The sequence below is a fragment of the Fringilla coelebs genome (genome assembly GCF_963513975.1).
Source record: "Fringilla coelebs genome assembly, chromosome: 8".
NCBI lineage: Eukaryota > Metazoa > Chordata > Aves > Passeriformes > Fringillidae > Fringilla > Fringilla coelebs.
Genome location: NC_140066.1, coordinates 18,918,651 through 18,946,558, shown reverse-complemented (window position 1 = coordinate 18,946,558; position 27,908 = coordinate 18,918,651). Strand labels below are relative to the sequence as shown.

At 38.9% G+C, this 27,908-nt stretch overlaps 1 protein-coding gene across 1 annotated transcript in view; it reads left to right on the top strand.

Moving 5' to 3' along the window:
- Positions 1–1,322: 1,322 nt before the first annotated feature.
- The window catches only part of FRMPD2 (FERM and PDZ domain containing 2), a gene marked incomplete at both ends in the record, with an annotated part of 52,602 nt that continues 26,016 nt past the window's right edge, over positions 1,323–27,908 (top strand). The window contains 22 exons of the mRNA XM_084210657.1: positions 1,323–1,359; positions 2,235–2,357; positions 4,107–4,238; positions 6,577–6,661; positions 10,049–10,199; positions 11,821–11,892; positions 12,564–12,738; positions 13,565–13,715; positions 13,811–13,949; positions 14,845–14,997; positions 16,349–16,534; positions 17,423–17,579; positions 20,118–20,328; positions 21,202–21,305; positions 22,293–22,391; positions 23,470–23,577; positions 23,697–23,813; positions 24,268–24,503; positions 24,995–25,099; positions 26,030–26,123; positions 26,587–26,672; positions 26,858–27,005. Coding sequence (XP_084066783.1) covers positions 1,323–1,359; positions 2,235–2,357; positions 4,107–4,238; positions 6,577–6,661; positions 10,049–10,199; positions 11,821–11,892; positions 12,564–12,738; positions 13,565–13,715; positions 13,811–13,949; positions 14,845–14,997; positions 16,349–16,534; positions 17,423–17,579; positions 20,118–20,328; positions 21,202–21,305; positions 22,293–22,391; positions 23,470–23,577; positions 23,697–23,813; positions 24,268–24,503; positions 24,995–25,099; positions 26,030–26,123; positions 26,587–26,672; positions 26,858–27,005 — 2,869 coding nt within the window. The remainder of the gene's footprint in view (positions 1,360–2,234; positions 2,358–4,106; positions 4,239–6,576; positions 6,662–10,048; positions 10,200–11,820; positions 11,893–12,563; positions 12,739–13,564; positions 13,716–13,810; positions 13,950–14,844; positions 14,998–16,348; positions 16,535–17,422; positions 17,580–20,117; positions 20,329–21,201; positions 21,306–22,292; positions 22,392–23,469; positions 23,578–23,696; positions 23,814–24,267; positions 24,504–24,994; positions 25,100–26,029; positions 26,124–26,586; positions 26,673–26,857; positions 27,006–27,908) is intronic.

Genomic DNA, 27,908 nt, shown 5'->3' with positions numbered 1-27,908 from the left:
CCTTCCCTTCCCTTCCCTTCCCTTCCCTTCCCTTCCCTTCCCTTCCCTTCCCTTCCCTTCCCTTCCCTTCCCTTCCCTTCCCTTCCCTTCCCTTCCCTTCCCTTCCCTTCCCTTCCCTTCCCTTCCCTTCCCTTCCCTTCCCTTCCCTTCCCTTTCTATTTCTTCAAAAAAAGACCAGAATTTTTCTCATTAAGATGAACTGTAACTTGATTTTAAGGGTGAAGATTATTTATTCCAAGACAATTAGGAACAATTGTCTTGGAATAAACAATTGTCCCCACTACCCAGGGAAGTGGTTGAATCTCATCCCTGGAGGTATTTAAAAGATATTTACTTGTGGGAGTTAGAGACATGATTTAGAGGTGGGCTTGCCAGTGTTAGGTTTATGATTGCAGTCAACGATATAAAAGATCTTTTTCAACCTAAATGATTCTATGATTCTAGACAGGACTAAAATGGAAACATCACATTGGCATGATTGTGGTGCTGTGCACATTTGTGTGCTTTTTCAAAAATGAGATGGAAGAATAAAATTAAATAACTACCCTTATTTCTGAGCAAATTCTATCAGTATCTCTGCTTGCTGAAATTACAAGTTTCTTGCTTACCCAGAATCCTTTGAAAGACTTGCAACATACATTTTGCTTCATTTCTATATTGATGCCTTTGGTTGCTTGTTCTCAATTTGGAAAGCACAGGTTTCTAGTAGATTTAACCTCCCTTTCACATTCTAAGAGAAAAAGCTTTTTAAGCTAAATGACCTTAAAATATAAGTATCTGGTCTCTATGACAACAGTTGTGGCTGGTAAAACTCCTCACCCTTTTGAAGCTAATGCTACCACATACCTTACTTCCATGAATCTTTGATTCACAGTCTAATTAACAAAGCTCTGGAGCAAACTGAACTGTCTGTCACCAAGAAGCCCCTAATTGGTCCTACAATCATTCTTGAACATGTCAATTCCCTCCAAGGCTATCCTGGATCCCACTAAAGGTTCATTCCATGCTCTTATGCTGCTTGTCTGGAATTTTCCCAAGATCTAAAGGAATTCAGTGTATGTTTCTCACCCAGGCTTACAGAAAGGCTTACAGAAATTCCTGGTCCCAGTTTACATAGGATTTCAGTCCCCTGGGAGATGTTATTTAACAGTACCTCTATTTTGACTCAGTCCCTACAGCTGAGTGACCAACTACATACACTCTTGCTGACACTGTGTGAAGATCTGCCACACAGAAGACTTTCTCCTGAATCCATTCTGGAAGCATGTGAAGCCCATCAGAAGGAATGTGCTTCCTTACCAGCAAAATTCTACACAAAGAGAATGGTTCAGTTTGCAGTGGGAAGTGCCAGTGAGGTAAGTACCACTCTCATACTCCAGTCATCTCCTTTTCTGTAGTGAGCCCAGCAACACAGGAGACAGGTGAGTGACTGCCAGAATTAATGTTTGTATGGATTAATGAAGCAAGATTTGGTTCTAAACTTCTAGGCAGGAAATTGTGTGGGTACGTGTACAAGCAAATAAAGCAATGAAGCCATCTCACACACCACTTCAACACTCCTGGGAAGTGATTGAGCTTTTGTACTTACAGTATCTTAATTTCTTTAGTTAGTATTGAAGCAATCATGACCTTTACAGAGACCTCATATTGGCCAAAGTAAAGAACTCTACACAACAGTAAAAATTTCTCCATTGCCATTCTGGTTTCAGGCTTTCTTCATGAAAATCAAAGAAATCTCATTTACATCATGTTAGGAAGTTAGGTCATTGTTCTTGAGTGGAACTGAATATTTGCTGTGCAATCAAGCCTGATCACATGAGGTCTTTAAAAATGAGCACATAAGTTTTTTCAAAATCTGAAGTCTCAGAAACCATTTTTGTTGATGAGCTGAATGACAATGGAAGAAAACACACTAGAATTTTTTTTGTTTTCAATCAGTATTCATTAAGATTCTGAGAATATTTTTTCCCTTGCACTCTTTCTTACTCTCTTTGCTACTGTAGCAGAGGGTGTCCCCTCTTAAACTTAGCTAGCATGAGAGCATGGAACCAACATATGAGAGCCTGAAACCAACATACTCAGCCTCACTTTGTGTTAATCTGAGAAAATGAAGTTCTTATACAAAGCAGATGAGAAGTCTCTGACAGCCAGAGGGCAAGGATCACTTCACTATGAGAGTCTGAAGTTCACATATCATATGACATTGACTGTGAATATTACTGCCTTCTAGCCAGAGCAGGTGGTCACTGAAGAGAGCACAGCCTCTCAGCTGAACAGAAGTCATGTGATAAGGAAAAGACTGCATGAAAAAATATCAGACACCTCAACACTGGCATCCCAGATGAATTTTCACCAAGGTAAAGAAAGATTTATAATCTGAACTCTCTACTAAGGATACAGACAGCCTTTTCTGTGTCTTTCCCAAAGCAGATGGATTGTTTAATTTCATGCTGTAGTGATTACATGTAGTGTTGGATAGGATAGTTATTGCTGTACATATAAATTACTTCATAATGGAAAGACTCCGAGGCAAGTCAGTGAGGTTTCTTTTCCTTATTTCCACAAAGGACAGTAGTCTCAGAGCTGTGAAGCAATGATAACAAATCAGCTTGCACAGGTTTGACTCTTAAAGCACTTTGCATAAAACCTGTGCATATAAAACTCCTCTACTTTCAAAACTGCTTTTGTGCTTTGTATACTCCAGTGTATTTTTGAAGGTGGGGTTCTGTGAGGTTTTCCTCCTGCCATTAAGGAATATATATTCATGTTTCCTATTTGACTATTCAAGCAAAGATTTGTGGTTTTCTTTTTTTGATTTTAGTTTAATTTTCTATTCAAAATATGTTTTATAAATTCACACATGAATTGCTGGAGCGATTTCAAGACAATGCCAAATCCTACTCACTATATAAATAAAAGAGTATATACCAATTTTTTATTTCATTGGACTAAGATCAAGATTTATTATCCCTTGGAGTAATTCTGTAACTGTATCTTTTTTTCTAGTGTCCACTCTGTACTGTTCACTTTGACAGAGATCTCTGATTTTGGAGCAAGGGGAAAGCTGGCCCAAGCTATAGAGGATTTTTTTTTTTGGATATGCTCAGCATTAGGCATATAAACAACACAATTCCTATTCAGCAAATCAAACATATGCTCTGTGAAATCAGCTAGAATCAAACACAGACTTAAATATATCCGGAACATTTCTATTAGGTATTATTGTTTATAAGAAAACGGGATTCTTTTGGAAACATACAGACAAACTACCCCTCAAACCATATTGGTTTACTTAAGAACTGAGCTTGTAGATTCACACTTGCAAAAGTAGGTAGAAATTCTGCTGCTGCCAAAAGGGATGGCCCCATTTTCCACCCCATATTAGCCACAAACTCCTGCCAGTTTCCTTACACTGGTTCTAGGGATTATGTATCTGGTGTGATCTCTGTGTCTTCCCATGATTCAGGTCACTTGACTTACACTTGCCAAAGGACTTCGATGAATGAGGGTGTCAATTATATTGAAAATATTGGAGCTGCACTTTGCAAGACAGCATTCCATTTCTTACTTTTTTTTAAACTAAAATTTATGTTTCAGAAATTCTGTAAAAGGACAAGAGAGAATGCAAACAAAGTAAAATCAGTGTGCAAGAAAAATATGTACATCCTAATGAATTAGGATGACCCATTAATGGAATTTCTGCATCTGACTCTGGTAGTGGATTCTGTTTGGACATTGTCCACCCTGCACACAGAAAGAAGAAGTTATGGCTCAAGTTTTTGGACCTCAGAGTACAAGGAATAAGAATTTTGCAGGTTATCTGCACTTTGCAACCTTTCAGTTAAACACGTAGAACAGAATTAATGTATTAGATTTGTCTCATGTAATAGTTGAGAACTATGAAAACCAATTTTGGTCGGAATAGGATTATAAAATAATAGAATGAAGTTACCAAGCTTTCCTCGGTCTTTAAGGAATTGGAGTCAGGGTTAGGAGACAGAAGGATGAGGACTATATAAAAAATTAGCCAATCCAAATGTTATTTACATTAACATGCAAATACAATGACTTATATATGATTCACCACATTTCCTTCCTGTTTCCAGACAAAGGGCCCAGATTAATGAACTACAGTCAGTCAACAGAAGATTACAGACAACTCTCTGTGGATTATAGTGACTCTAATAGTATTTCTGAAAGTACATCTTTGATACTGTCCAACCGAGGACACAGGAGAGGTAAGATTTTTAAAAAAGATTATGTTTCTGAATTATGTATTCATCTCTTTTGTCCCCTGAAGTGTGGGACTGACCATGTACCAGGTGATATTCCTATGCAACTTGTGTTTATGTGACTTGGGAGATATATTTGTGCTAAGTTGTAGAACAGAAATATACTTTTATATTCGATTCTTTTTCACTTGTGTTCCACAGTAAAGCTATATATTCCCTGGTTACCATGTAGCCCCATCAGCTCTTTTTTGCTTCATGCCTCCTTTGCCAGGTAAAGCTATTCAGCAGGTCATAAAGCTCGACATCATGTTTTTAGCACATGGGGTCTTGACACAGAAAAGGTGGGCTACCCCTCAGATGCATATGGTGACAATGTCAAGATGTCAGCTCTGAAATCAGTTGAATCTATAAATAATACCTAAGAGTGAATGTCCTATGAGGACATGAGAAATTAGGCACAATCTGAGAAAAAACACATCATGTCTTAGTCTCTCAGCCCTAAGCCCTCTGCCCAAGGATGAGGAAAGTGAGGTTACTCCTGTTAATGCTCTCCTCCTGCAAGGTGCTTTTCTGAAGCTCCAGAATTGCAATCAATATCAGCAGCAATAAAAACCTGAGACTGCAGCTGCTCCATGAGTGACACATACGTGTGAGTCACATACACAGTCACATACAGGGAAGGTAAACTCAGAACAGAAATCTGTTTTGTAAGCAGTTTAAAAGACATTTGGGTCATAAACTTGACAAAGGCTCATTCCAGTGACTTTGTGCATATCTCAGTCTCCAATGAAACACTGGTAGCTGTGCATACTCAGGATTTTGTAAGACAGGATTCTAAAAATACATGAGTAAACACAGAATGTGAGAGCTTGCTTGTCACAGACATTTTTTCGTGACATAATATATTTAAAAAAAAAGCATTCTTCTATGGAAAGAAATATTACCATCTAGTAGAGCACCATCATCAAAGGAGATGAATATCTCTATCAAGACTGTACATTAGGAGCTCGTTTAACATATAATAAATATATAGCATCAACTTCTTTGAAGAATACATGTTAATTGAATGTCAGGTGTGTGTTGGATTTGTGATCAAAGCATGGTGGTCTGGCCACTGAAAGTAGCCAAGTTGTCCCACTGCAGTAACAGCTGATCTAGAAAGACTAAGGGGAATTTTATGATCTTGTCCAAATATATTTATGCTTATATCAAAAGCAAGCAGAGAATTTTGCGAGGTTTTCTCATTAAAAAGCATGTTGTTTCAGAACACAGGATTGAATCTTAACTTTGGTAACTAGCTTTTCTCAAATCTCACATTTTGTCACTACCATCTGCAGCTTGAAAAATCCCCACATGTTTATGCTTATTTTAGCAATGTGACTGTAGATTTTATAGGCTTCAAAATTGCAGTTGGTTGGTTGGTACACTAGAATTTGGTGTCACGTTTTCATGTTGGAATTCAGAGTAAAGTCTCAGGGTGTAGTGCATGAATGTTTTATCAAAATTATTCCACTTCCATGATAATCTTCCACACAGCTTATCTTACCATCTCTATCATCCTACTTATGTAATAGTTTGATGTGCAATTCTTCAAATAAGATCAATGAAATTATCCAAGTGAAGAAAAATTTAACATTCTCACCATTCCCTAAAGATTCCAAATATCTCCGCTGATTCAAGAAACATTCACAGAACTACCACTTGCATAACCCTCTCTGGTTCTGCCTCTAAATTTCAACCTCCATGTATTTGGACAAAGCAACACCTCTCCATTCTGTAGCAACAGAGATGACTGAAGGTGAAAAACAAAGCAATCCTTATTTACTAAGGCCCCACAAACCATCCACTACTCCAACCCTGTTTTTATGTTGTGGAAACATTCACAATATATTTAACATAGAAAGTAACCAGAGGAATAGCCACAATCATTTCATTGATTTTATATTCTACTCTGATTAGGCCAGAGAAGTTTCATGCCTTTTTCTGCCCATTTCATGCCTGAAAATAGAAGAACAAAAATTGGGCATAGTTTCTGAAGAGAAAAAGCTGATTCACAAATTACCCCATAGAGATGGAAATGACAGCCTTTGTACCTACACAGCTGTTTTCCAAATTACATTCACATAAAGGATTATGAAGAGGAAGTAACAATAACCAGGGAACTGGGAATACTGCTGGTGCAGTATTCACTAACCCTATTAAATAGCCATTTATCATGTCCAAGCGAGGACACAAGAGAGGAAGCTGCCAGTCTAAATTTCTTCCCTGTTGTAATTGTCCCAACATCTGATGCTGAGTGCTGCTACTATCACTTGAATATTGAAATTTCCTTTATTTATTGCAGGAAGAGTTCCAGAGACACACAGATCATGTGACACCACACTTAGTGGGTCAAGGACAGAAAGTAGCTACAAGCTCTTCATAAACAGGTAAGCTCAATTCAGATTCTACAAGATGGAAACTGTTTGATAAGCAAGTGAAGCCAGCAACTAGTGTGGCAATGCCAGTATCAGAAAATGCCTGAATTGCCATCTTTTTGCATAGCCTCTTTTGATAATAGATACAATTTATATAGAATAAATAACTTAATGAATACATAATCTCTTATGTAGAATAAATAATGTTCACCCAGACTTGGTTTCCTTCCAATTGGAACAGCCCAAAAGCTCCAGTGAATGGAACTTGGGTCCTGAACAATCTATGCAAAACAAATTCAGAGTAAATGTGGACTTCCACATTTACTCTGTACCCCTGTGTCCTGCCAGATGCCACAGGCCCCCCCAGAACAGCTGCCCAAAACTGTTTCTGCACCAGGCAGGGAAGCAGCACCAGCCCTCTGTGACTGAAACAACTGGGAAGCTGCTCCACAGAGACTGTGAAAGGATGGATTTGATGATCTTACAGGCCTTTTCTAACCTTACTAATTATATAATTTTATGAAGGGAAAAATCTGTTGAAAAGGTATGAATAGCCATCGCTTTCCCTGTCAAGGCATTCTCCTTATTTGTCTACATTCAGATTTTGGATGTGGTCTTGCCTTGCTGTTACATTAAAGTGCTGTCACACCTTATGTGTTCTGGAGTGCTATGTCAGACCATGTATGTATAATGTATAATTTTCATTTGCATTTCCACCACAGTGCTTATACTGTGTCAGTCATATTCAGCCTTGCACCACCACTGTACTGGAGAGTTGCAGGTGACCCAGGGTCACAAGCAGTAAAGACCTCTGCTCTGTCATGAGGATTAGCCTTGTTTCAGCCATGGCGTGGACAGCAACCCTATAGACATTGGGAAAGAAAACTGAGGATTGTACAGTGAATATTAACTCCTTTTCAAAAACTAGGGAAACTCCACTGTTGCCAAACAAGAGTTTTCTAGACTGGGTGTTAGCACAGTGCAGCTATAATCATGGCTGTTTCCAAAGGAAGAAGAGATGTAAGTACTGTCAGCCTCTAGGCACCACAAAGACCAGAATCCTATAGTTAAGCACCATGTAATCCCTACAGACATCCCATTTAAATTGGGTTCTTGACCCACTTAAACAGGAGTTTCTTCTTTTAACCATGACACGAGTAATTCAAGCCCACAGGAAATGCTCAATTTAGATCAACCCCCAATTAAATGTGTCCCAAGTAAACAGTTTGAACTTCCTGATAAATCAGCCATGATAATCTGGGCAGTATGAGATATCCCAGTACACTTGTAAAACTGCAACAAGAGACATCTACAAACAGATTGCAGCCCTACAAACAGATTGCAGGATAGTGGCTGCTTTTGTCAAGAAAGAAGTCTCTCTACTTGTCTAACTACACACACTCATTTATACATGTGTTCACCAACATCTATATATGCATCATATATCTAGCAGTTATGTGAGTAACAGAGGATTTATTTACTGAGTACTTCACAGCAATTGCCATTCCTCTGACTAAAAGCCTGGATATGATCATAATATGCTTGATCTAAAATCATGCTGCCAAGAATAAGTTCGCCTCCTCTGCTGAAGGACAAACTCTGTTCTCCAAATTTCCAGCAAGCTGCTTCCCATAGAACTTCAAGGACTGTAACCCCACTCCTGGTTGGAAGCATCTGCAACTGAATTTCTACCACAGTCACCATTCTATTACAAGTACCAGGACAGCAGTGGAGTTGAATTATTTTGGAAACCACAAGTTTCCCATGTAGGAGTACAACCAACACAAAGATTAGTGATGGGTTTACTATCTATAAAGCTTACTAATAACATCATGCTCATTCTGTAGGCAGCCCAATTAACATAATTTACATCTCACAAAGTGAAGCTTGTAAACAAGGCTCTGGTCTATATCTAAAGAAGACACAACTGTCAAATCTGGCATCTGTCACCTAACAGGAGTAATAACAGGAAGTGCTTTCCACAGAAGAAGAAAGCCTTCTTAATAAAGAATTTTGGATTTTGAGCTAATAATATTTTTATTATTACACAATAATAAAAAGGTCACTTCAGGTAATTTTAAGGCACTTTTCTTAAGTAAATGTTGATTTTTATGAGGTTGCATTGATAGAAACAAAAATAACTAGATATCTTTATAGACAGAGGAATGTAAAATACAATAGGAGAGAGAAGAGAAAGCGAAGAGAAGAGAAGAGAAGAGAAGAGAAGAGAAGAGAAGAGAAGAGAAGAGAAGAGAAGAGAAGAGAAGAGAAGAGAATCATCTAGTCCATAATAATCATCTAGCCCAACAGCCTGACCACTTCAGGGTTGACCAAAACTTAAAGCATGCTATTAAGGACATCTCCAAATGCCTCTTAAAAAGTGACAGGCTTGGACTAATGACCATCCCTCTAGGAAGCCTGTTCCAGTGTTCAGCCCCCTCTGAAGTAAAGAAATGGTTCTTAACATCATCTCTGAATCCCACCTACTGTAGCTTTGAGCCACTCCTACATTCCCTGTTATTGGATACTAGGCAGAAGAGATGAGAAACTGATCCAGTTAATTTGTTAAAAATTTTTAGAAATCCCTTGAAATCCTGATGTAAATCTGCAACGTGCAAAAGAAAAGGATGAAACTTTGGGATAATGGAAAAGCTTCCATGTGTCTTTGGCATTTGTTGAAAAAATGCAACTAACAAGAATGCACCTCAACAAAAGCCCTCCTTCTGAGCTACATAATCATTAATTGTTCATTGAGGATATAGTATATTTGAAGTTTATTCTAAGGATACATATCTGCTCACATGGAAAACCCCATTACTTTCTACATTAAAACTATAGTACGAAGACAGCTTTCTGATCTGAGATTTCACATACCTTTTTCTTAATTAAATTGAAAATTCCCTCAGTTCCCTAGGACATTAACTTATCCTAATGAATTAGTATTCAAATAATTTGATTCCCATTCCTGGAAAATTCTGAATAATGTAACAACAAATGTTAAGGCTTTCTGAAGCTTTTTTCTTGAGAAAATAATAAATGAGGAATTTGCTTCATCCTGTAGAATTCCCAGAAGGGAATGGGGCTACACTCTTTGCCTGTTGGCTTCACCAAAGTTAAACCAGCTGAATCTGGCTCACCAAAAGAAGAAAAGAAACAAACCTGACTCTATTGAATCCAAGCAGAGTTTAGATTTATTTATAAAGGGCACCAGTAATATTACTCCTGTTAAATTATTTCTCTTTTTCTCTAAAGAAACACTAAGGAGCTTATAGCAGACATTGCCCTGGACTTCACAGTATTGCAGTAGTTACTGTACCTTAAGCTCTCTGTCCCCAGGTCACTGTTGTGTTGATTGCATGTTATGTATTTTCCTCACTCACTATGACATTTCCCTGGGAGGTCGGTGAGCGCTGTAGAAGAAATCCCGGGTGGAACTCAGAAGAACGGCCGACAGAACCTGCTGAGCTTGGGCTCCACCTTCTCTGTGTCCACAAAGGACTACTCAGCAGCTGCTGCATCACAGAAATGTTTCTTCCACAGGAAGGAAAAGGTGAATGATGAAAAACATATAAGCTGATTTCAAAATGTAAATATTACTAAAGAGAAGCCTCTCATCTAATTTTTGTTTGACAGTGATCTGCATATTAGCTACTGACTCATCTTATTAGATGAGTAGTCTAAATTGACAGACTCCAAATTAGGCATAATCCAGTTGTGCTGTCAGAACTGAAGGCAGTAAAAGCAATTGTCCATAAGGACTATGCAAAAGCTCATAATTGAACCCTCTCTGACCTACATGTATGATTTCTGCCAGCATCAGACACCATATGGACTGTTTTCCCCAACCTCTTTGACAGCAGCTTCAGAACAGCAAAAAATTTACAGAGACACTTTAGCCAAATGTCTGCCAGCCAATGATACTCAAAGGACTTAAATTTTTTTCACAGTGCATGTCTGGACAGAAAGCATAGGCTGGCAGTGAATGTGCCCAGACAACAGTTCTCCTAATTGAATATTTCTAATTACTAAGTTGTGGTAGGACTCTGTTAAATGGAAAGGATATGTTTCTTTAAAAGGGATGTTGTTTTGCAATCTTTTCTGGATTGCAAAAATTGAAAAACAACTGAATCACAGAAAACTCCATCATGATCCTTCATATGGAGTTTTCTGCTGTGGAACAAGAAGGGACAGGTTTTAGGCTGTGAGCCCTTTCATCTCCTCCCAGTTCAGAACCTCAACAGTGACCAGTGACAAATATTTGGTCAAGAGCTTCAGTTAGATACTTTGGAAAATTACCTTTCCTCATACAAATTTTGTTTTAAATTTTCTTATTATGGTTTTTGTGGGGATAATAATGGCCTTCCACAGGAGTTCAGCAACTGTTACAACACAGTGCTAGTCCCTCTTTAATGTGATACAAAACTGCATTGGCTGTTGGTAGAACCATGCTATTATTAATATTTTTTTAAAAAATATCTTAATGGGTCAAGTTACTAAGTCATGGTGAACAGCTGGAAGGATTCATATCTTATTACTTGAAGACATTTAATTATTTCTGTCTGCTTAAGGGATCTAAAAGCATAGATGTATGTGATGAAAACCCAATATATAAAATTAGTTGAGGTGGATACTCAGCAAGAAAAAAACACCTTAGAACTGTTGAAGTTATTTGAAATTAGAACAAAAGAATATAATGTCTACTAATAAGAACCATCAGTCAGCCTTTCTTATGGGGAAGAAAGCAGCTCTGCATTTCAGTCTAGTTCCTAGGGAAGCTGGGCTTATTCAATCACAGAGGTGTGTATGTACATGTTTACATGTCTGTGACTGTCCTCAGAGAATTTGGGAATCAAACGAGAAAAGGTCTCAGAATAAATTAAGTTTCTATAAGTGTCATGAAAATAGGTGCCTTGCAAAGGAAATGGATCTTGATTAAGTGCCTTTGCAGAAGAAAAGGCTTCAGCATGAGCTTACCTCTACTTAGATCCTGGAGAGTCCACACAGGAGAGACCTCAGTGAGAAGTCAGCAGTCAGCATTTTCACTATATTCAACACTGAAGTCAATTAGATCCAGCATACAGATCAATAGAAATGGGTTTTGTTGATACTTGTGTTTGGGATCTTCACTCCTTTAAGAAGACTTACTAAATTTCTAAATTGCCTCCTTGCAGTTTTCAGGTCCAGAATTTATTATTTTGTCTAGTGAACCACCAGTGACCTTACAGCTGCCTGGATCAATTGTGGTAAGAATGAACATTAAGAATCTAGAACTTATCCAGTGACATTTTAATCAGGGTTCTTTGTAAGTACTACCTGAGTCTCAAGGCAGTATTTTCTCCATGTCCTCCTCTCAAAACAATTTAGGGCTCCTGCAGAAGTATTAAGACTTGAAAGGATGTGCTTTAATTCTTAGCTCTATTTAGTTATTTCTGTTGGTACAAAAAAAGCTTTATTTATCCTTCTCAGCTGAGTGCTCACTTTAGCCCTAGACCTTTGAGACAAAGACTGTAAAGCAAATCTGCAATATGAAATCTAGTTCCAATGTATGGGACTTCTCCAGCTTGCAAGGACATACTTCACTTTTCATTAAGATAAGGTAGAAAGTTGGCAGAGACAGCAGTAAAAATGAGAGCAAAGCAAATTTGGAATTAGCCCCAAATCTAGAATAACCCTGGTGACTGGAGAATTTGAGTATGCTCAGCTGTTTCGTTGTGATTTTTTGGGTTTTAAGAAAATTAGAAATGTTTGTGATATTAATTTATGAGAAGGGAGACAGAGAATAGCATGGTGTTGTGACCAGTTCCATCAGGTTGCATAGAGACAAGCTACTAGTGGGCCTCAGTAATAAAATGCTGTGGAACTTGCATTGCTTGTACTTGGCACTCATTCTTCATTCTTTCTTGCGTGTTCTTAGACCAAAAAAGGGAAATCCTATTTGTCCCAAAGGGATCTCAACGTGATTCTACTCAATGGCCAGTGCCTTGAGGTGCAATGTGACATCAAGACCAAGGCAAGAGATGTTTTCAACACTGTGGTGGCATATGCAAACTTGGTGGAACATTTCTACTTTGGTTTGGCTTACCTGAAAGGTAATGAGACAGTTAAGTACAGCGACAGCTCTGTCCCTCAGTGCCTCTGTAGTCACTCTATCGATGAATTCCAGTAAGAATTCATCAAAGAATCATCAAAGAATTCATCAAAGAATCATTCATCAAGATTTCATTCAAAGATCCTTTAAGATCCTTAGGTAGAAGCAGATTCAAAGCTTGTGTAAAAGCAAGGTATGTTGGTTTGAATTGCATGGTACTGATGGAAATCATATCTGCCCTAGGAAGGTGCATCAGCACAGCCATACAACATTTACTGGCTGATTTTCCCAGGCAGAAAAGGCTGTGTCCCAGCCTTGCACTCAAATAATACTGAGCCATGCAGCTCCAGCAGAAATTCCAGGAAGCATTGCAGTGGGAAAGGCTGCCTGTGTTTATTCCTAGATATAAGTGTGAGTACAGCTTCAGCTGTGTCATCTTCCAGACCCACATGTCCCTAGTCCCCTTCTGATGGCAGGCACAGCTGAGGCACTGGGAAAGAGCACACCTTGTGTGTAGGGCATGAGGATTATAAAGGGGTGCAGAACCTGAATGGTGAGAAGAATGCAAGCCCCATGAATCCTTGAGTGATTTCTCAGATACCATACTAATCCAGCATCTAACATTTGTAATCCAAAATTACATACTGTCCTAAATTCTACATCAAAAGGAGCAATAAGTTAAATCATGACACAGAGAAGTAAAATTTCAGCTGACATCCCAAATCCATTTTATTTTTTATTGCTAGTGATGCACTCTATGAAGACAGCAGAATTAAGCTGCTGAAGTATATCCAGGTTTATCACAGAACCCAAAATTCTCATTTCAGGTAAAGAATTCTTCTTTTTGGATGAAGACACCAAACTCTACAAAGTGGCCCCAGATGGCTGGAATGACCAACCCAAGAAGAAAATGTCCATTATTAATTTTACACTCTTCCTAAGGATAAAATTCTTTGTCAACCACTTTAATGTTATTCAGTAAGTGTAAAATTCTGTTGACTGAAGGAAACCAGTAGCATTTAGGGGTACCATCCAAAGCTCCTCCTGAGTTCCTAAACCCTTTTCTATTCCAGGCATGGCTTGACAAGGCATCAGTTTTACCTGCAGCTACGTAAAGATATTTTGGAGGAGCGATTATATTGCAGTGATGAGACTGCTCTGAAACTCGGCGCTTTGGCTTTACAGGCAGAGCTTGGCAATTATGCTTCTGAGGTGTGGAGAAATAATACAGTATATCTCAGAGGTCTCTCTCTACAACTTTTGCAGCTTTTGTTTGTCACATAGAGTTTAAAGAAGAAATGTGAATAGCAGAGAACTTCAGTTAAGTCCTCCAGATAAGTCCTTCAGACTAAATTTTAAAAATTATTAAAATATTCCTGATTATGGAGTAGTAATGAGCCAGGTGAATTTTACCAGGAAATGTGGCAGAATGATGAGAGAGTCTAGGTCCTTCATAATTTATAATATATCCTAGAAACTCCAGAAAATCTGTAGAAGGTTTCCAACACAGGCCCAGCTTGGATGTGCAGAGGGGCTTAAAGAGATTAGTAAACAGGGAAGAGAAAAGCAAAGGAACACTTCAGAATTCACAGCTATCTCATGTGTCGGCTCAGATCCACAAGCTGCAAAGACAGGGAGGTCTCTGATTGTATATCTGAACTAGCTGTCCTAGTTTTCAAGTGTAAAGAAAACACCCATTTACGTTGGCTTCCATATCTTCAGCTATGTAAATCAGGGTAGCTCTGTTAATTGAACTCTGAGTGGTCTGATCCATGTGGTCAGATCCACCATGGCAATGGGTGCCCACTGTAGGTTGTACTGAGGCAGCTGTGGCTGTCAGCTCTGAGAGCAGGACACACCTGCAGGCCCAGCTCCTTTCTCCCCTCTGCCCAAAGAAGCGGTGTGTGCTTTGAGCAGCTGTCTGAGCACAGGGGCAAGAGGCAGTTTGTCTGTCAGGACACTACATGTTGTTCCCACTTCCCTTTGGGAAATGGCAGCAGGGTGACTTCTGCATATGGGTCACCCTGAAAATGAAATGCAATGAATAAGAAAAGTCAAGAAAGAACAAAAGGCTCCTGTCTCTGTTTTTTCAATTTCCCCCCCCCAGATGCATGGGAAGAGCTATTTTCGTGTTGAAGACTACGTCCCAGCCAGTCGAATAGAGAAAATGACCCTGGCCTATGTACAGCGAGAGCTTGCTAAATTACATCGTATGAATCGCTCCCTCTTTGAGGATGAAGCTGAACTAGAATTTTTAAAGGTAACTTGCCATACCCCAAACACTATTTATTAATTTTGAGGTAGAAAGACCCTCTCTATTTAACATTGTCTATTTTCTTCTTGCCTGATACAGTGTATTTTAGATATGGTGAAAAAATTTGAACAGTCAACAAAAACCTCAGAATTTCATTCTGCTGTAGATACTGTCACTTATCACTGACAGTTTTTATAGCATGTTTTAGTGTATTTGCAGCATTCTAAGGTTTGATGTAAATTTTTGGCAGGTTACCAACATGTCTGGGCTCCAGAAGATTATAAAACAAGAGAATAAGCACTTTTTTGACTTCTGAAATTACAACAGCTGTTCAGCCACTTCCTAAACATGTAGCAATTGTTTGTTTAAAAGTATCTGTGAGCCCTGGAAATGAGCCCTGGAACTGAGGAAGGAATTATCTGAAGTATTTTCTCACTTGACTATTTCTCTAGGTCTCTAAAGTGTCACGATAATGTCGGATTTAGATTTTTCTTGCTAATTTCTCTTTCTCCCCAAACCTCTCTGCTTTCCATCAAATGAAAAATATCAGGGATTAGATAATGGATAAATACCAGTAGTCATTTTGCTGCAGTGCCACATGCTGGTATTTATAGCACCATTTTAGTTTAGTTGCTATTTAATTATATTAGTTCCTCATCTAACATTGTCAGTGCAATTGAAAAAATAGATTGAAGCTTAGCTTTAATGACAGTCCCATCATGTGTGGCAAATCCAATGAAGAATAAGCAGCTTTGTTAGTATCTGTTTCAATGAATAAGTCTGTAGAAGGAGCCAACTCATCATACAAAGTGAGAAAGACAGACCCCATGGCAAGAACATGTAAATTCCAAGTATGAAAGGGATTAAAAATTAAAACCCAGATTCAGCTAGTGATTATAGATGCCCCAGTTTTCAGGACCTGAATATTTGTACTGTGGTTACTTTCTGAAAAAACAGATCTTCTTAAAGTGTTTTATTTTGGTCACTGAAAATCTCTGTTCACAATTGAAAAGTCATTTGGGGATTCTACATTAGCTTCCCAGAAAGAAAATGTAAGGTTTTAGGATAAATTCACATTGGTCTGCAGATCAGACAGTAAATCCTAGTCATATTCCATAGTTCTGTAACGTGTCTGAGTCAAATTTTAACACTTTTGTGGCCAAGTACAGGAGGTAGAAAGACAAGCATGAACACCCATAACCTCTGGGTGAGTTTCTCAGAATATCCCCTGCATGGTTAGATGGCAGGGGCAGACACTGGCTCCTCAGACACTCAAAAGCATTTTCTCCTCCATCTACCTTTCCTTCCTTGAATCTTTTTGACTAAGGGCATGGTAAAAGCACTTTTTCTCTACAAGGTGACTCAGCAACTTCCTGAATATGGAGTGTTATTCTATCGTGTGTCCCAAGAGAAGAAAGGAACAGAAGGGGATATCATCCTGGGAATCTGTGCCAAAGGCATCATCGTCTATGAGAATAAAAATCACACAAGAATTGCCAGTTTAAGATTCCAGTGGCGTGAAACAGAGAGAATTTCAGCTCACGTGAGTTGGAACTAGCTGAATCTCTTCTCTACTCTACTGCTTTACTGCCTTCCTGTCTCTTTGATAAATTAATTGCATTCAGAGCAAGAATTAGATTCACTCTATATGGGCAAGTCCTTTCTGAAAAGAGTTTAAAATCAAAACTGGATCTGGATGTGCATATGAACATACTGACTTATTTGTGGGGTATAGTTCTGCAGTATTTATGCCAAAGCCAAAGACAAATTACCATAAAACTGAATAATCTGGTGCTGACTATTACAGAGACTACGCCAAATCTCTCCACAGCCTATTCTATATTAATTCCTCTCTTTACTGCTCTTTTCTCCTATCTTCCTGCCCGTATCAGGATGATGTCTTCCACTTTCCAGATCTCATTATTCCCACCCTCATCTCTTAGTATATTGAAAACTGCTAACAAACTAGTATTGGTGACAAGATTTGACCATTTCTAAATGGGATTTTGACATTAGAGGTATATCGATGTACTGTTGTACAGTTTAGGTGTCAAACTGGATCACAGATTTCCCAGCTTGTTTGCTCTCCAAAAATGGTCCTTCTGCCCCTTGAAGATATGTTCCTTTCCATATTAAATTTGTTTAATAATTGTAACATCTCTAGGGCCAAATTTTGCAGTTTTAGCAACTTACTATCACTGCATTCAATGTCCTAAGGTTCTTGACTTTTGACATAGAAGAGTTATGATCCCAGTGAGAGACAATCTGGCTTACAAGTGCTGAATTTACAACAGGCATTTACTGAAAACAAAAGGGATGCAGTCAGGCATAAATACAACTGAACAAACCAACAAGATTATGCAGATGAGCTGTCAGTGCCTGAGTGTAATGGCTGATATATAAAGCAACCTGTGCTTATTTTGCTCTTCAGAGAAAAAAATTCATGATTGAAAGCAGCTTCAGTGGTAAGAAACACACCTTCATTACTGATACAGCAAAGACATGTAAATACCTACTGGACCTCTGCTCTGCCCAGCACAAATTCAATGCACAGATGAATTCTAGGCAACTTCGTCAAACTTCATCAGGTGAGGTATAAATGCCCTTTTGTTACTGGGACCATAGGATGTGGGTGTGTTTTGGGTAAGGTACGTTCACCAAATCTGGGAATGAGAACCTGCCACTTCAGTTTCACTCTGATTCAGTTAGAAAATAATGTCTCCTACTAGACTGAAAGCTTGAAGAGTCTAATTTGTCTAATTAAGCCTACTTTGGGAGGTGCATATGAGTAGGCATGTGCAGGGGGATTATCTGATGATAACAGCTATGTAGCTAAACGCAGATTTAAAGAATAAATAAGCATGATTTCACTTCCCTGCAGGAAAATTCTTCTGCTGAGAATTCTGCAGAAATATATCAGACCTATCCCAAGTGTAACCTGAAAAATGTTCTACACAAATTAAAACCGTAATAGTCCCCAGACATGCTGGAGCTGCACTTAGTTATTTTGCATAAAACAGGGATGGAACCCAGTGGTTCAGTCCCAGGACAGAACCACCAAATCACTAAAGGCACTTGAGTCATACCCACTTAACAATACAGCTGCTAGCAGCCCTTATCTTAGATTTTGCCATGTCTGTGGAAGATTGTGAGCAGGACCTCCTCAGGCTTCAGATTTTCAATAGTTTCTAACAAGATTCTGCTCCATCCAGGGCAGATACATAGCACATCTCACCCACAGTTCTCAGCATGTTCTGAAAAGATGGGTGGGGATTATTATGGGGAAACATTATTATGAGGCACATAAGAAATAGGAGCCTAAACTAATAACTGTTATCACTCTTGAATTCAGTGGAGCAACATGAGTTTTCACTAACTCATCCACTGCCTTGAGCAGTACCATGATCATTTACAACCCCTGAGTATTTGACCTGGTGAGTCACTGCAAGAGAATCAAGTGTCCTGCCTTATCTGCTGGGATGCTCCTTTCTGTAGTAAAACCATAAAAGTTTTGGCAACAAATACTACCATGGCATGTAACAGGATGATTGATATGTTGCCTCTTCACCACTTCAATTATTTCATGAAAGGTGAAATTTTTGCACAAAATAGTTACTATGGAAAAAGGCCCTAGAATGGCATTTAGGTTCAAGGAATCTTGAATCTAAATGTTTGCTTTTTGATATCTCCAGCTTCTAATATAATTTAGTGGGAGTGTGCTTTATTGCATTCAAATGAGTGCTAACAGTGCATCACAGTTTCCTGTGTTACATTTCCTTGTGGTAATTTATCTTTAAAAAACTATTACATCCCATATATAATAGAATAAAAACTACTGAGAACTAAGAAAATTAGAATCCAAGCACTGATTACAAGTACACCAAATTACTGAAACAAGCCAGACTCACACAGGCCCCGTGACCACAGGTTCTGAGGTTCAGTGTGTGCTGCCTGTCCCAGAAGAAAAGCTTAGTAAGGCAGTGACAGACAGGAGTTCAAAATACTGCCTTTGCCACCACAGTGAGGCTGTAAGAGTTTATGAGGGTCTTTCTGCATGCTTCTGCTTCTGATGCACTGTTCAGATGTATGAGTCACCATCACTTCAAAACTTGAAGCAACTTCAGAATCACCGTGGCAACTCCCAGGCTGCACTAATTCTCTGGACAGTTAAGCCTTCTGATGCCTTAAGAAATGCCTCTGATCAAAGTCACCGAGGAAAGAGGGAACCTAGATTTAATTCTACAGAGTAGTGTTCTAGAGAGTTGTATTCAGGCTGCCATTTGTTAGGAAAACACACGGGAGTTTATCTGTCATGTACAAGCAGAATTTAAGCTCATGTTCATGCTAGCCTGTATCAAGCTGGGTTTTTGTTCTATTTTTCACTGTGTCTCCAATTGCCTGCTGTCTCTCGATCCTCCAAGTTCCCTCTTGAGCCCACCCATTGAGAACCTAAATAAATTAATATCTCCTTCAGCAACACCTCGTTTCAGAAAAATGAAATCTTTTGAGAGGACAGATTTTTATATAGCAGAGCCCAGGCATCATTAAGCAAGTAGCAGATTTCACAGAAAGGGAGAAAACTGGACAGCAAGTGTTGCCACCAAGGTGGTCCCCATTTGACTTCACTTGTGCAAACGACTCAGTTCCTTGGTGTCTCTCTGAACTTTGGAGAGCACACGTTCCTAGAGTTCCTGTCTTCTCAGGTATAAATATACTGGAGTGGAAGGCCTGTGAAGGATGAGAAACTACCAACCTGGATAATTCAGACTCTGAAAGACAGGTGTTTCTTATGCACCAATCATTTATAAAATACACTTCACAGAAATATTCAGGTTTAAATTAAATAGGGTTGTAAATTTCACCTGTCTTTGTGGAAAATGTATCTGTGCTATAATTCACAGAAATTAAACCGAAATGCAGTATATACTTTTTATGAAAGAAAACTCCTTCTACTCACCCCAAGGCCTAGGTATCCTTAAGGATAAAAGAACAACTGTATCTGTAATGTCAATATTTTTTTCTGGCATATTCAAAATATTTTATTTAAATTTCCTTTAAGCTTAAAAAAATGCAATAATATCAGTGGATTTGTCTTTGCTTCTTCCCCTCTCTTGCTTCTCATTCAGAGGACAGTAAATTTGTGGAAATAGACAAATCAAATTCTGCATATGCAGCTCAGCATGAACACCTTGCCCTTATTCAGAGACTGTCTCGCTCAGAGAATGTGCTCTATGGAGCAAACCTGGAAAACCTGTCTGCTGGGATGATGAGCAAATCTTGTGATAACCTCAGTGTGGAAACCAACAACAGGACTAGACACAAAAGCAATCTTGGCAGGTAGGTTTGTCTTTTCTCTCTGAGCGTGTGTAAGACTCAGAAATAAACTATTTTTTTTTTTTAAGTTCTTATTTGGTCACATCAAAAGGTCTGGGGCTCCATGGTGCCAGCAGTAGTGCAAATGCAGGCAGGAAGTTAATAGACTAACAGAGAACAACTTGAAAAAGAGTGACATTTAAATTTGTACCAGACTCAAGAAGAAACCACTAATTGGGTTATGAGGAAGTATAACAATGAGGGAGAAAAAATGTAAAATCTTCAATGTTTGTGTATCTTCACTGGAAATTACAGTATGTGAATTAAAAAGCCATCAGGAGCTGGTTTTGATCAGGAATTCAGAGATCATTATTTAGTTGGTTCCTCCATGTCCAAATGTGCATTTCATAGGGAACAGTGCAAGAACTTCTCCCTCTTTGTTTTGGTGCACTCATCTGTGTAGGTGGTTACTATAGCTGCACAGCCTCAAGATGAATTCTAGTGCCTTTTAGAATACTAAGAGTTAGAATAGAGTCAAGGAGAACATGAACTACCAGAAAAACTTTCAGACATGGTTTTGTCTAAATGGACAACAGGGGTAAATGAATGATGGGGAAGCTATGTGTTTTCTTGATACCTGCAATCAGCTCAGAGCAAAAGACAGGAGCAATCCGTCATGATGAGTGGTCTGATGGCAGCTGTTCGGAAGCAAATGCTGGCAAGGATAAACCACTTCTCCCCTAAAAGGAATTATGTCCCAGAAATCAGAATACTCATTGAAAGGCTATAATCCTGTGCATTCCCAACTTAGCTCTGACAGACTAATGACAATGAAGAGTGCTAAATACCACTGCTGATTTTTTTTTTGTAACACAGTCTTCCTTCCTTTCCATGCAGATCTGTATCTGGGCTATCCCAGTCAGAAATGCACATCAATTTGAATGGAAAGCAAAGGAGTTATGACTTCCTCTCTATCCATTCAACTCAAAACACCATCAGTGGTGAGTATAATAATCATAAAGAGAGACAGTACCCTTCCATGTTAATTGTTTCAGTAGAAGGAGACCAACATATATTTTACTTACAGATTAAAGACTATCCTATTTTACTTCTAGTCCTGGAAATTAATCCTGAGTTTAGCAAGACAAGCCATTTTCTTCCCCTTAACTCCCACTTTGCATCAGGTTCAGTGGTAAGAGACTTGGTGATAAAAAGATTCTATAATGGTACCTAATGCTCTACAGAGATGTAATTCAGTACACCCAGAGACTCTTGCATGGGACAACATCCCTGTGCTCAGAGGTCATTGTTTGGTTCAAAACTGAGATCTACAACTCAATAAATAATGCATGAGACAGCATAGGCTCCAGGTCTTTCCTCTGCTCCTGCACTTGCATAACACTTTCTGGAATAAGGACTGGATATCTAATTTTCTATCAGAAGCCAGACTGCATGCACATGGGGAGCCAATCTGTGGAATATGAAGGTATGCTTATCTGGGTAGTCTATTTAAAAATTAGAACAGTGCTATAAAAACACGGTGGCAATTGCCCAATGTTAAGTAGTCATCATTGCAATCAGTGTGGGTTGGATTGCACCTTTGGAGCCAGAAGGGCTCACAGGGCCTAAGGCTAGAGCCCACAGGAGATTTTGTGCCCAAATCACCCTCAGGTTTAACGGGCACTGCATGCCTGACTCTTTAAATATTCTAACTTAATAAAAATTTTGCAGAAAAATATGTATTCTCCCAGAAAGGAACACTGTAGGATGAGGTTGCACAGCTCTGTACAGAGTTTTTTCAAAAGAATGAAAACTTCTGAACACTTGTTTGAGCTTCCTTCCAGAGTTATATTGATTCAAAGTAACAGTAATGTTGAAATCAAGGATAAAACATATATCAATTTTTGAAGCTCCAGCTTTGCATAATACATGAATATACTGTCTCCCAGCATTAATCTACATTTATTCTAGCTGTTTTGTTTCTGCAGCACCTGGATCACCAGCCATCCAAAAGGAAGTTTTGCTAAGTGGTCTAGAAAGAGAAATCATATGTGTCAGCCTAAAACGTGACCCTAAGAATGGATTTGGTAAGTGAGGAACATAAATGTTATGTTTGTTACTGGGACTATCAGATTGAGGTGCTAACAGTGATGCTTGCTGACTCAGGCTGGGCAACACTGTAAACTCCTTTAGTCCATTTATTCTTCTTATAGAGTAAGAGTACCAATCTTTGTGAAGAACTCAGAATTTCCAGGACTGAAAAGGACTAAGCTCACAAATCAAGACCATTACATTTTCAGACAATTAAATAAGGCCACAGAGACCAAAGGAACCAAGTGCTAAGAGTAGATTGAGAAAAACATGGTTTTAGTTTTGTATCTGAAAAACACAGGTACTGATTTTATTTATCTTAGACCTTACAGGTGGTCCTGTGGGGGTGCAAAATATTTACATCAACTTCGCATGAATGTTTCCAACTTTTGGATTATTAACTAGATAATATTTTTGCTATCTAATACCTTAATCACAATGTATTGATTTTTGTGGATGAGTTCAGACCATCAGGTTTCACAAATGACCATTAATACAATTAAAATCAAATTTGTAAATGGTGCAGGTCTGCGTGTAATACTCTAATCCCAAATCTAACTATTATAGAAGTGAGAAGAATATATTTCAATAGTCAGAGTTAGGATAGTGAAACTGAACTACTGAACAATAGATTTAATTTTCTTAGATCTCTTACATTAGAAGTTTACATGGCTCACTTCAGTTTTCCTGGTTGCATGATGTAGAATGATGTTCAAATTTATCTAATGAGATTTTATACCATTTCCCTCCTGCAGGGGTTAAATGCTGCAGGTCCACCTAGTTCATGACTCATGAAAGAAAGTAGTTAGAGTCTCTAAAAGTACTGAGCCAGGAAAACATTATTATTGGGAAATTATATCTAAGTAGTGACCTAAGTCACCAGCACACTTTAATTATAATGTAAGTTTAAAGCTCTCCCAAGTCAAGACCTTGATGCCCTGTAAATCAAAGCTCCCCATCTTTCAGATCATGTAAAAAAGGTATGTCACTGAAGTAAGAGCCTTTTATGCTCCTAAGATTCATCTTTTTTAATACTGCCAGTGTTTGCATTCTTATGCTATCTCATTTTTTCAGGTTTCGTAATTATTGGAGGAGAAAACGTAGGAAAATTAGACCTTGGTATCTTTATCGCTTCAATTATCCCTGGGGGACCTGCAGACAGAGCTGGAAATATCAAACCAGGTCATTAGCTGTACTTTTTAATTAGAATTAAAATACTTGCATAGTTTAAAGTTAGCTACTCTGGATTTATTTCCTTATTTAGATGTGCTTTTTCTTGCTTTTATCTTTTTTTTCTTAAGGAGGACGACTCATCTCTGTGAATAATATTAGTCTTGAGGGTGTTTCATTTAATACTGCAGTTAAAATCATACAGAACTCTCCCGATGAAGTGGAGCTCATCATCTCTCAACCCAAAGGTATAAAGGCAAAGGCCTTTGCTGGCTCTGGGATGCTAATGGTTAACTCAGGACACTCATCTTTAATAGGCACTGGGATGTAGTACTACATTCCTGCTACTGACTGCCAGTTAGAACAACCAGACACTAAAATAGTCAACTTCTGGTAGGCATCATGTGATGTCTCTGCTACATCAGTGTGAAAAAATCTATTATGGGCTGCCTTGATGAAGACTAAAGGAATTTTGACATTTCTTTCTCTGACCGAGAGGCAGTGAAGAAGCAAACACATTTCTGAGCAGCTACAACAGCAGTGCTCCATTTTACATTGACTAACTCATTTTACAGAAATGATTTCACAATCAGTTGAAATAAGAAGTTACTTTGTCCTCTTGTGCTGGGTTATAATAATATTTTTCTTTAAGTTTACTTGCTATTTGTATTCAAAAATGTCTTATTTTGGCATGGCTTACAGACATGTATGAAGAAGGATTAAATGAAGAAAAGAATCTATCAAGAGGAAACAGCACTAGTGGATCTGAGATCTCTTGTGTAGACAATGGGAGAAAAAAGATTCAGGATTGTCATACAGCTCTTCCCAAAGAACAGGACACAAATATAGATGAACTTGAGAAGACTCTCTCTTGGAATTTAGCATCAAAATTGGGCCCTAGGAATCCAGTTCCTTCAGCTGATAGCCCGGATATAGAGGTAACAGAGATTTTGTTCTGCTCAGTAATGTTACACCCAGCACACAACATATAACAACATACCAGATACGTATAGAAGGGCAAGTCACTGTGAAGGAAAGGAGATAGAAACAGGGAAACTGTTCTACAAAATATTTTAAAAATTCTCCTTCTTTTCCAGTGGAGGGACAAAATTTTGATTATTTTCTTGCAGTCTTCTAAGTTTTCAAACCATTCCCAGAGCACGCCGTGTCTAATTTCCTACTTTTAGACATCCTCCCTTTATATAGTCAGGTTATGTGCATTTAGACAGATTGCATTTTGAGTAGCATTAGCTTAAGCTTCCAATAATATCAGAGATATAAATGGTATCACTCCAGGTTTGCAGTGACGGCAGGGTCAAACCTTTCACATCTTCTGGAAGTGCTCTCTTCCTTTTTCTTTTTAATTCCTTTCCCCCCCTTTTTAAACCACGATGCTGTAATCTCATTAAAGTTTTTATTTTTGAGACAGGCAGCTGATTCTTCCCACTTACCATCTCCATCAGAAACCAACCCAAAGGAAGTCTACACGGTGGAGCTTGTTAAAGAAGATGGGACTTTTGGAATCAGCGTGACTGCAAGTGTCACTGTTAATCTTTAATTGTCTGTCAAATTGTTACCTGACTGAGAAGATAGGCTGATAACAGAAACTGTTAGCATGGCACATTGCAAACCTAAGTGTCCAACTGATTGACATAGAATGCATGAAGTACTGTCTCTGCTCATTGCCTGGTTCTTACCCACACCACCTGGGAAAGAAGTGTCCTGGCATAAAACACTTGGCAGTGCAAACCCTTTTTGTCCTGACCTGACTTGAGAACAAGACCTACCACTGAAAGCAGAGTTTGGTCAGGGAGGACAAGAGAAGAAATATCTGCAGCATTTGGATAACAAGTCCTTGTCCTAGCTATTTAAGTTGAATTTACCCCACCAGGCTGAGATGTCTTCACAGTCTTTGCTGAAATGGAATGTGAAGCAACAGCCATTTCATTGCCTGCAGAAGAAATTAAGGGCCATTTTTTTTCATCTGAATTTGGCCAGGGGATGTAGATGGACAGAACATGATTCTTAGGTTAATCTGGAATTTCTCTGAGTGCTCAAGTTCAGGTCCATGTTTGCTATATTGTCTGAAAGATTAATAATTGAAGAATGGATATTGCACAGCTTAGAAGCTGAGCTAGAGAACAACTGAAAGATGCCAGACCCTTTTATGTGAGCATAGGGAGAAATTTATGAACAGTTAGTAAATATTTTTATATAGTCACATAGAAATACATTGCATTTTCCTGAGAGAATAAAATAAGATTACTGCCAATGAAAGAATATTGTAACTAGAGTGGGTTTCAGAGTAATGGGGTTTGGAGTAATATCCTCTTTCCCTTTTCCCCAATATTTAAAGCAGAAAGCAGTTCCTGAAGCAGTTACTTTGCAATGCATGTGTAAGTTGCTTTGATTTTTACCACAGGAAGAATATTTGAAGACTCTAATCTGTGGGCATGTTTTGCAGGGTGGAATTAACACCAGTGTGCGTCATGGTGGGATATATGTGAAGTCAATTATTCCCAGGGGACCAGCAGATAAGAACGGACAAATAAAGATAGGTAACATGTCTGGCAATAAAACCCCGGGCTGCAGCGAGTTCACTGTTAGTGTGGACAATGAAAGACATTTGGGATTGGAGGTGCTACAACTACAAAGTGTAATATATGGTCCATCATTCCTCAGCCTGCTCCTGCACTACGTGTAGGGATCCCACTGAAAAGACAGAAGCCTCACACCAACACTGTAGAGTTACCTTCTGTGGCTGCCATCAGGCTAGTGACTCTGACATCATTGTCACTGTGCTAACCAGATGCTGCCACTGCATTTACTTACAGAGTACCCTGGAATGCTTTAGCTGCTGGTTACAGAGTGCTGTGCAGCAAGCAGTTTTGCTTTCCTATGAATTAATATTAATTCGACACATGTAAGCATGATGAACTACTGGAACGTGGGCAGCCTCAAGGTTTACTCCCTCTGAACCTGAACATCAAAGCAACTGGATGTTCTTTTCTTTTACCTCAGGTGATCGTCTTCTGGAAGTAGATGGCATCAGCCTCTGTGGCATCACCCACAAACAGGCTGTGGAACACCTTAAGAAATCTGGCCAGGTTTGTACAAGAACAGAGATCAATATGATACACAGTACACTAAACTGGACTAAGTATGAAGCACAGTAGCCAAGCTTGGCCAAAAGAACCATCCCTCCCTCTGCTCCAACCCCATTCCTCTAAACTGAAAAGTACAAAGTCTTAGGACTCACTGTGTTACTGGAACCTGTCTATCATTGTTTTAGATTGCCAAACTGGTTCTAGAAAGGGGAAACTACCAATTGGCAGAGCCTTGCCTGACTGCTAATGACAGAAAGGAGGACCAATGTGCAGTTGTTTCTGTGGCAACATCCCTCACAGATGGCACCAAAGACTGCTGCTTTTTGACAGATGGTAAGTGATAAAGGAATTCAGGCTGACTTCCTACAATGTGCAGGAAAGGAATGAATGTAAATAATTACATGAAATTTCTTCATATTGGAAGGAAAACTGTATACTGAATAAAATTATAATATCCAATATTAATGACATAATCAAAAATCAATTCTGGAAAATATATTTCTGAAGTTCATAGAGTGCTAGATATAGCTGAATTCACCCTAGGCATCAATACTGTACCTGTCAGCCTTTGTGAGACTGAGCTGGCCAGGGAACACCCCTGTCTGAACTCCTCAGCAGTCTCAGGCAGGAAGCAGCTGTGTGGATGTGGCCAGGCTGTCACCCAGGGAGAGCCTCACCAGCACAGTGGCTGATGCTGTGACAGTGATGAAGCTGGAGGGAACTGGAGACTGCCATCACTTAATTTCTTAAAAGCAGAAGATTTAGAGATCACTGACACAAAATTTAGCCAACAAATAAAAGCTGTATCTTATACTGAGGGTTGTCTCTTAAACACTAAGTCCGAACCATACTGTTCCATGGGGCAGTTACTCCTCTACACTGGAATTCAGCCACAAGCATAGTGTTTGGGAAAGGCCTGATCTCTCATTCTTGACTGGAAAGAGCAGTAGCTCCAATTCCAGCTTATGCTGGTTAGTGCAAGACCTAAACTAACTACAGAATAGTGAAATCGATGCAACACTTACAGAAGAATATCAGAAAAAGATAGGATGTGAATCTATTTATGTTGGTACAAAAAGCTTTTCCCTTTATGGGCTGGTACCAGACTGTGAACACTTGGGGGAATAGATTCCAGTTCTCCCTATTCTGACTGTGAGATATCAAAGACTTACAAAAGATAAAGGAACACCTAAACCTTCTTTTGGCTCTATTATTAGTAGATCTACCTCTGCAGCG